Source organism: Gossypium hirsutum, chromosome A12 (genome assembly GCF_007990345.1).
Source record: "Gossypium hirsutum isolate 1008001.06 chromosome A12, Gossypium_hirsutum_v2.1, whole genome shotgun sequence".
In the NCBI taxonomy this organism is placed as follows: domain Eukaryota; kingdom Viridiplantae; phylum Streptophyta; class Magnoliopsida; order Malvales; family Malvaceae; genus Gossypium; species Gossypium hirsutum.
Window position 1 is genome coordinate 53721217 of NC_053435.1, and position 10034 is coordinate 53731250.

At 32.3% G+C, this 10034-nt stretch overlaps 1 protein-coding gene across 1 annotated transcript; it reads left to right on the top strand.

Moving 5' to 3' along the window:
* The first annotated feature begins 368 nt into the window (after positions 1–368).
* LOC107926355 (probable serine/threonine-protein kinase At1g54610) lies at positions 369–6409 on the top strand. Its single transcript, XM_016857198.2, has 7 exons — positions 369–943; positions 1018–1302; positions 1452–1769; positions 1876–2097; positions 3374–3465; positions 3584–3695; positions 5873–6409. Exons 1-7 carry the CDS (start codon positions 614–616, stop codon positions 6182–6184), a joined length of 1671 nt encoding a protein of 556 aa, XP_016712687.1. The 5' UTR covers positions 369–613; the 3' UTR covers positions 6185–6409.
* The last annotated feature ends 3625 nt before the right edge of the window (positions 6410–10034 follow it).

The following is a 10034-nucleotide window of genomic DNA, read 5'->3' on the forward strand; positions in this document are numbered from 1 at the left end:
AAAAAGACAATAATTTCTTTTTATTTTATATTTATTAATAGATTAATAGCTTAAATTAATATAAAATAGGGTTAATTTTATTATTATAATTTTTAATAAGTAATTTTCACATTTTATTATAAGAATCATATTGTCATGTTCATAAATAGTAATTCTCAATGAATAATTAAATTTAAAAAAAAATAAAATTAGATATAGTAGTTGAAATCACATTCCAATTAATTAAATTTTTAAAAAAATTACTATTCATCTTACCAAACACTACCAGAGATATGTTATTTGAGTGTAAGTTGATAAAATAATAATATTCCAATAGTATACTACATTCCTTGTTAACACAGACCAATTGCATTGAAAATGGAGTAGAAAAGGCTGAAATTATTATCATAAAAAACAAAGGCGTCCTATTTCTTTTTATTTTTACCAAATATTCCAACCAAATGCCGCCCAAAAGGTCGGCTAGCTAAGCCATTTTCCCTTTCTTTTCTCAGATTCCAATAGACCGTTCCATTTTTATCATCAAAATAATCTTTATTACTACAATGTCAGTACATAGCAATCACCGGATCATGCTTCGATTCCCCGCGAGCATCATCTGAGGCATTGAGCAGTTATGGGATGTGTTCAAGGCAAGTATGCTTCAACCTACTCACCGGCTCGGGGACTGGACAAGTTGAAGCAAGAACATGGGTATGCTGCTAAGAGAGGAGAGAAGGAAGGTGGTGTGGCTGGAAATGGCGAAAAGGTGGTTAACAGCGAAGGGGAGACAATGAGGAGTAATGATGCTAATGCAAATGTTTCGCAAAAGAATGCGTCGAAGAAGATTGTTGGTGACGATCAGGTGGTTGACGGATGGCCTAAATGGCTTGTTGATAATGTTCCTTTTGAGGTTTTGTCTGGTTTGGTCCCAAAGAGTGCTGATTCCTATGATAAGCTTGCCAAGGTATGTACTACCAAATTCATGAAACTGAACGTATAAAATGCCATGGGCACCCGTTTGATCATGTTGTGCTGCAGGTAGGGCAAGGAACTTATAGCAATGTGTACAAAGCTCGGGACAAGGACACCGGGAAGATTGTTGCTTTGAAGAAGGTCCGTTTCAACACAGCAGAGCCTGAGAGTGTTAAATTTATGGCAAGAGAGATTATGATACTTCAGAGGCTCAACCATCCAAATATTATCAGCCTTGAAGGACTAGCCACTTCAAGGATGCAGTACAGTCTTTATCTGGTCTTTGATTTCATGCAGTCTGACTTGAGCAAAATTATCTCCCGCCCAGGCGACCGGCTTACTGAACCCCAGGTAATTTCAACCTTTTGTGTTTATGATCAAAGAAGAAATGGGGCTGGAGTAATATATGTGAAAAGTGACGTACAAGCATAGATAATAAATGATATAATCAAATGTTTTTAGGAAATTACAAGGTCTACATATTTGTGTTTATGATGCAGATAAAGTGTTATATGCAACAGCTGCTATCAGGACTGGAGCACTGTCATGAAAGAGGAATATTGCACCGAGACATTAAAGGTTCAAACTTGTTGATAGATAGGAATGGGGTGCTGAAAATAGCAGATTTTGGGCTTGCCAATATTTTCAACCCTAAACCAAAACGACCCCTCACCAGCCGGGTTGTAACACTATGGTACAGAGCTCCAGAGCTACTGTTAGGATCAACAGATTATGGTGTTGGGGTTGATCTCTGGAGTGCAGGTTGCCTGTTAGCTGAGATGTTTTCTGGAAGACCAATTATGCCGGGGAGGACTGAGGTAAAAAACTTATCATTCACATCATTTCTATTTAGCCTCACAGACGATGCTTTGAATATTTATTTTTTGAGCTACCGTGTTGCTGACAAGTTAAACTTCTGAGCAGGTTGAGCAGCTTCATCGAATTTTCAAGCTTTGCGGTTCACCCTCAGAAGAGTATTGGAAAAAGATGAAGCTACCGGCAAGCTTCCGGCCGCCGCAGCATTACAAGCCTGGATATTACGAAGAATTTGGAGACTTTCCCAGCTCTTCATTTGGCCTCCTCACAATGCTTCTTAATCTGGACCCTTCATATCGTGGCACCGCAGCTTCTGCTCTTCAAACGGAAGTAAGCTCAAAACACCACTTTATATATTTATACATTTAATTTAAGGTTTCATACCTATTTTTGCCCCTGAAATTCTCACATGGTTACTATTGTTTTCAATCACATTGCCCTCTACTTTCATTTTTATCCATCAGGTTAGTCCTTTGACCATTTTCGTTAAAAAAAAAAACCTATGCTCGCATTTCAGCCCTAGTATGGTAGTCAAAATCTCATTTTAGCTCCAAAAATATAGTAAAATTCTCACTTTAACCCTCTGCATATTCGCTTTTGGTTGGCTTAAACAGGCAGAGTTTTTTTTTACCGACTTGTCTGCTGCTCTTAAATCTTTTTATACCAACAAGTCTGGTAATTGGTGCTGTTAGAGACATTTAAATGAAGGTTAAAAATTTCGATTCGAAAATCAAATAGCTTTGGTAACTAGTCGAAATTTTAGATTTTAAATATTTATAAAAAATTAATTTTGATATTAAATAAATATCAAATGACACCGTGATGCATGCTAACTCTAATTAATTTTATAAAAGGATAAAATTTGAGGTTAGTCCCTCTACTTTGACAAAGTTTAAGATTTAGTTCTTGCATTTAAAAAGTTAAAAATGAACCATTCCTACTTTTTTGCTTTGAAAATCTTAGTCCTATCATTAAAATTATAAGTACTTTTAGTCAAAATTTATCAATTTGACATGTTGATTAGTTGCTTTCATGTGACATAGCATGCAATTGATGGGAAATATACATGTTAAGTTGATAAATTTTAATGGAAACTACCACCGATCATAATGATTGAACTAGGATTTTTAAATTGAAAAAGTAGATGATTAAATTTTTAATTTTTAAAATACAAAAATTAAATCTCAAATTCTATAAAAGTACCATAAATTTTAATCTTTATAACATTGTCAAGCATGGAACGGATAGATTAAATGCATAACAAAATTCATGCCTAACGGTAAAAGTATTATGTCTTGTGGCAAAATATCTTGGGTTCGATCCTAAACAATATCATCCATGTTAATTCATATTTCATAAAGTCACATCAACTTTAGAAGAATTTTTTATCAATTCAATAAAAATAGTTTATAGCATAAGTAAATTTTCATATAAAAATATTAAGTATCTAAGTTAACTTATCAGGCAAAAATGTTATAAATGGAAAAAAAATACTATTGTCTAATTAAAAGTTTATTTGAATTTGATTGAGACTTAATATATTTATTGGATACCAATATATAAACAGAATCTTGATTTGGTGCTCCATTCTATGTTTTGTTGGCAGTTCTTTACTTCAAGTCCATTGGCATGTGACCTTTCAGATCTACCAGTAATATACAAGGAGGAAGAACCATATAAAGCCAAAGATAGAAAGAAGTACTTTAGCTTTTAAATATGAGAATTTGTTTTATTATTACCTTGCTATTAATTTACTGCTTATGCTTTTAATGGGGGAGAATTTGGAATTAACTGATTGTGGGTTTTCACGTTGAAGGCACGGAACATCAAAAACAAAGCTATCTTCTAGAAAGAAACAGGAAGGTGATGAGACAAAGGACCTAATAATGACGGTAGAAAAGAAAGATGATACTGATACTTCCAGGGAGGTAAATTTTATATTTCAGTTTTAATGCAAATTCATATACAACCTAAACTTTATTTCCATCAACCAACTTAATCCAATGGACGATGTGGCTGAATTAACCTCTATTAGGTCATCATGTGTCAAGTCAAACATGTCAGCATTAAAAAAGAGTATTTAACTGGCAACTTGGACAACATTAGTCCATTAGGTAATATTAAGGGTGAGCGTTTGATCGAATCGAATCGAATCGAATGAAAAAATTTTGAGTTAATCGAGTTGACGAATCATATTTTATTATCCTAATTTGATTTAAAATTTTCTCGAATCGAGTCGAGTGAGATGGAATTTGAATCGAATTGAATCGAATATATTTGTTCGAGTTAAATTTTAAAAAATAATTTTGGGTCCTTATAACCACTGTCACCAATCGTAATAAAATTTGTCTATCGTAATCAATTTTTTGATTACCTTTCATCACCTCATAATTTATTTATTAATCTTTTATATACGGGTTAGCTTCTTTGCTTGCTTAGTTGTTTCAATTATCTTCATATTCTTGTCACTATATATTTTGGAATTAAAAAATATTTTAAATGTAAAAATGTGATTTTTTAATAAAAGTTATTTTAAAGATAAAATGTGAAATTGATACCGATATAAAATTTTAACACGAATATTTTATAGCATCATTAATAATTCAATTTTAATATAAATATTCAATATGACTAAACAATTCAATAATATAAATAATATAAAATTTGAAATTTAATTTAATAATATAAATAGTAGATATAAATAAAATTATTACTATTTATGTTTAGGGATTTTTTTGGATAATTTTGATTTTTTATTTGGGAGTAAAGAGTGAGAAGTAAAAGTTTAGGGGGAAAATAAAAAGTTTTGAAGAGTAAATTTGAGGGAAAGTAGATAGGGAGAGTAAAATTTTGGAGGAAAAATATTAAAAAAAAATAGGGGGGATGGGTTTGGGGTAGATGGGGAGTGGGATGGGAAGGAAGTAAAAGTTTTGGGGGGAAAGTGGGAGGGAGTAAAAATTTAGGGGGAAAATAAAAAGTTTTAAGGGTTTTGGGGAGTAAAATTTTAAGGAAAAGTAAATGAGAGAGTAAAATTTTGGTGGGAAATAAATTTTGCATAGAGGGGGGGATTAGGATAGGAGGGGAGCAAAAATTTTGGCGGAAATGTGAGAATGAGTAAAAGTTTTGAGGAAAAATAAAAATGTTTGAGAGTTTAGGGTAAAAATGTAAAATATTATATTTTGATATTTGAATTATTCGAATTATTCGAGTTATTCAAATGCAAAAACTCAACTTGATTCAAACTCGAAATTCGAAAAAAAATTCGAGTTGGCTCGAATAACTTGATTAACTCGAAATTTGAATTTTTTTCAATTTTTTCGAGTTGAATCGAATTTTACTCACCCCTAAATAATATGCTCACAAAATGGGCAACTTCATGAACCTAGCCCTGATATTTTCTCCTTTTAAGTATCGAATCATTATATATATATATATATTTTTCTATAATGGCACTTGCACTAAAGTTTTCCATTTTATCACTTTAGATTTTTTTTCATTATCTTTTACAAACAAAAAGTTATTCAACCCTTAAAATTTTAATGGCACAAATGTTGGAATTTAAATTACAGTTACATGTAATTTATTGTTAACATAAATTATATTTAAAAGAATATATTATAAACTTTTTATAAATTTGTTTTATTTTTAATAATTTTTATTTGTTTTTATTTTTTAATTTTTTTATAAAGCACATTTGGGTTGTAACACGAGTTATCACGTCTTTAATATTTTCACGGTGTAGTCAATTTTTCTATCTAGAAAAATGTAATCTAACTAAATTTTGAAAGTTGAGAAAAAAATTAAGACCAAGGTAACAAAAGATTAAACGTTAGGGATAAATTGATCATCATGCCATCCGTTTTGATTGTATGTATGTATGTATGATCCTTCAAGAAATTCATTCTTCTAGGCACTTCTCTCAAATAACTACTGCATATTGACACCGTGACATAAACTAAACTTCCCCTCCGTTTTGATTTCTCTTCAACTGACCAATTGAGACTGTTATCTGTTTGATAAAAAGGTAAAATGATTGCCATGCATCCTTTGGCCATGTAATTTACAGCTAAATCTTCACTGAATGTCTTTCTTTTTATCTTAACAGGAGAAGCAGAAAGGAAATGAGTCATGTAATAATGCAAAAAGCTCCTTTAGAGTGAAGCCAATCAAACATAATGAACAACGCTTACCTACATCGCTCTCTCCGATTCTACGTTCCAATGCGAAAATAGCTCCAAGAACCGAAGCTCATCCTAATGCTACTCAGAACATTCAAAATTTCACTCTTTTACAGGCTTCCATTACAGATATCATGAAAAACAACCTTGGCAATCCTCAATATCGCAGGTCTTTCTCTACATGGGATTTCCGAACATTTGATCCTGACAAGATATCAAAGCCTTTTGGTGTGGAATAAAAAGAGTGGGTTCGTTCGCTTGAGTTTGTGTTATGGAATATGAGTTAGTAATTTATTCAGCTTTATGCCTAAAATTTTACTTTGTGATTTGGTTATAAATAAATAAACGAACCTTGTTTGTCTTATTGTTTATTCATGTAATGAAATAAAAGTTATTCAGAACATTTATGTAAGAAATATTTGATGTTATAGTTTTATTGTGTTTGAGTTATCTAGTTTTCGATATTACAATCCTTAACAGGTTTTCATGCATGAGTTGACAAACTTGGAGCAAGCTTGTAGAAGAAATATTTGAACTCTTTCATTTTTCTTGCTTTCAATACTTGTGCTTACCACCTATTTGAGCATCACTACTCTGACTTATAAACCTTCAATGACGTGAAGTATTTTTTAATGACATTGTTGAGTTTGACTCTTATCTCAGTCAAATTTGAGAAATAATTTTCAATTTAAATTTTATTTATTTATTTTAATCAAACTTTAATCAGTCTAGATTATTTTATTATTATTTGACCTATGAATTTAGCATATAAATAGGCTCTTTTACAACCTTAGAAAAAACACTCCTTTAGAGATTAGGACTCATAACGCTATTAAAGAATTTTGTGTTTACGTTTTGAGTGTTCTTTATTTTCGAGTTTTTTGGGTTTAATTTTTATCTTCATCTTTTATACTTTTCGTTCTTTTTCCATTATAATATAATTGTCTTTACCCATGGTCTTTTATTCTCTTTGAAGGGATTTTTTCACGTTAAATTTGTGTGTTCAATTTCTCAATTTCTTTCGCTATTTTTACTTATTCGTTTGTTTAATCGGGTTGATCCTTAATAAGTGGTATCAGAGCTAGTTCAATTTTAGTAAATCAGCTCGTTCAAAGATGACAACAACAAGGTTTGAAATTAAGAAGTTCGATGGTGTCACAAATTTAAATCTGTGACAAGTTCGGATGATGACAATTTTAGTTCAAATCTGCCTGAAAAAAGTTGTTACCGGGAAAAAGCCGAGAATCTAAATCAAACAGAATGGGAAGAGCTTGATAAAAAGGCCTTGTCTAAAAACCAGTTGTGCCTCACGAATACGGTATTGTAGGAGGTATTGATGGAGAAGACTTCATCTGCCTTGTGGAAAATGCTAGAAACTCTTTATGCGACTAAGTCTCTGGCTAATCGTTTAGTGTTGAAACAACGTTTATTTACATTTCGCATAAACAAAGGTAAGCTTCTTAGAGATCACATCGGTTAATTTATTACTATTTTAAATGATTTAAAGAACGTTGAGGTTCAGATTGATGATAAAGATCAGACTATGCTATTATTGTTCTCTTTACCCCCTTCATACAAGTCTTTCAAGGAGACCTTGATTTATGGCAGAGACAAACTCTCATTCGAAGATGTAAAGGGTCATTTGTTGAGTAGAGGCAAACTCTCATTTGAAGATATGAAGGGTCATTTATTGAGTAGAGACAAATTCAAAAATGAGTTTGGTTCAGATAACAAGGTAGATAGGCAAGCTTCCGTTTTGGTAGCATCAAAGAAGTAAGACAAAATGTGTCGCTATTGTAAAAAGTTAGGTCACGTCAAAATAAATTGTTATAAACTGCGAAATAAAAGAGTTGCTGAAACTAACAAGGAAGATGTAGTTGGTGCAAATTTTGCGGTGATGATTTCTTGTTAGTGTCAACGAGCGATAACTCCAAGCTTACATCCGAGTGGATCCTAGATTCAAGATGTTCTTTCTACATGTGTCCCAATAAGGAATAGTTCTCCACATAAAATTCAGTTGAAGGTGGACTTGTGTGACAGCCCAAAATTGACCCTAGTCGGGAAGTGGTTTCGGGACCACAAAACCGAGTCATAAAATTTAGTTAAAATTTTATTTGCATATCTTATATGTGTGAACTTGTATAAAAATTTGATGTTTTAATTTTGTATTAGGAATGTGAATTTTGCTTGAAAGGATCTAGTTGAGAGACTTAGAAAATTATGATAGGTAAATAAGTAAGGACCAAATAGTATTAAAATAGGAAAGTTTGGGTTTGCATGTCAAAGTGCCCAATTCTTGATAAGTGGCCGGCCAAGCATGGTTCCATTCCTCCAAGTTTATGTTGTTTATTATTTAATATTGGTAAGTAAATTAGAATAAATAAAAGAAGGGAATTAAAAAGAAAAAAAGGATGAATAAAATAAGGGAGGAAGAAGGAGTGTTCATCCTTTTCCTTATCACAATTGCCGTACCTAAAGAAAGAAAAAGAAGAAAGTGAAGTTAAGGCATTTGGTCATCTTCAAGTTGATTAAGAAGCTCTTGAATATTCGGTGCCTAGGGGAAAAGTTTCTAAGAAGTTTGGCCATGCATGTAACTAGATTGAGGTATGTTTGATATTATTCTTTGAGATTCATGTATATTTTAAGTTGTAAGTTTGAAATCTACCTAGCCATGGTTCAAATTTTGTTAATTGATGGAGATGATATTCGGCCATGAATGTTACATTCTTGGTTGGTATTTTGATGTCTTTGGTGATGAGGTATGAAGATGGTTGATTTTGAGTGTTTAATAAAAAGGATACATGAATTATTGTTAAATAATGGTCGAATGTAGCATGATTAAAGATGTGAATAAATTGAAGTTAAGGAGGTTGTCAATGAAAAATATGAGTTGGATGAGTTTTAAAGAATAAAAATTTAGGTGACTAGAGGTCAAGGACATTCGGTCAAAGGCTTGTGTGCTCGCAAAATCGGCCTAAATGTCGTTTTGATGTGTTGAATTGAGTAAGCTAGATGTTGGAACACATAAGGATTCGGCCTTCTAAAACAATAGAGATAAGTGTATGAAAGGCTAAGTTTAAGTAGTAAGGCCGAATAGGTTGTAGATAAGGCACTTGTGAGTTCTTGGCCAAGCAATTGACAAATTAAATTAGAGTTCTTGTGACGTATAATGTCAAGTCTAACTTGGTATATTTGGCCACCTAACTAAGTACATCGGTGGTGTTGAATGTAATCTTACACATTCGGCCATATGGGGTAAAAATGGGTCGAGTGTTCATGAGATGAAATTAGGTGTTTAAATGATGTTATAGTTGACATTGTGCATATATACATGCATTCGGCCATCTAATTGAGTATGAAGGTGGTATTAAATCTAATTGTGATGCCCATTTCGAAGTATATATATATACATATATATGTATATATACATAAGTATGCCCATTCGTGATGTTACCTTTAATTATGTGTATAATCGACTAAATGGGTAATTAGTGAGGATGGTTGCCGAATATACAAACATACATATGCATGTGTAATTGAATTATGAATGTTTAGCAAGATGGTTAAACTAGTTGATTTATTGATTAAGCTCAAGGAGTTAAAGGAGGAGAATCAAGCAAAGGCAAAGAAAAGATCATCGAGTAGCCGAGTTGGAACCGTCCTACCCAACACAAAGTAAGTCATCAAGCATATATTTTGTATTGATCTAAATAGACATAATGTCTATGTAATTATGCTGAATGGAATGATAAATTTATATACATGTATGCATGTGGTGATGAAAGTGTTGAATGAAAAGAAAAGAGGTGAGATGTATTGAGTTGTTGATCTCGGCACTAAGTGTGCGGTATAAACATTTATGATCATGAGATTGGCACTAAGTGTGCGGGTTTAAATTGTTCAGCACTAAGTGTGCGAGTTTGATTATATAGCACTAAGTGTGCGAGTTGATTATATAGCACTGAGTGTGCGGACTTAATATATATTTTTGAATCATATGGGCACTAAGTGTGCGACATTATTGAGTTGATCACAGACAGCGGATCGGGTAAGTACCTTGAGTTCGTGACTACTAGGCGCTATGTTTAT

Excerpts from the sequence above, each read along its gene's own strand:
- LOC107926355 (XM_016857198.2), top strand. The coding sequence starts at position 614 with ATGGGATGTGTTCAAGGCAAGTATGCTTCAACCTACTCACCGGCTCGG. Across the intron at positions 944-1,017 it reads CCTATGATAAGCTTGCCAAG|GTAGGGCAAGGAACTTATAG; the intron begins GTATGTACTACC and ends GTTGTGCTGCAG. Across the intron at positions 2,098-3,373 it reads CTTCTGCTCTTCAAACGGAA|TTCTTTACTTCAAGTCCATT; the intron begins GTAAGCTCAAAA and ends TTTTGTTGGCAG.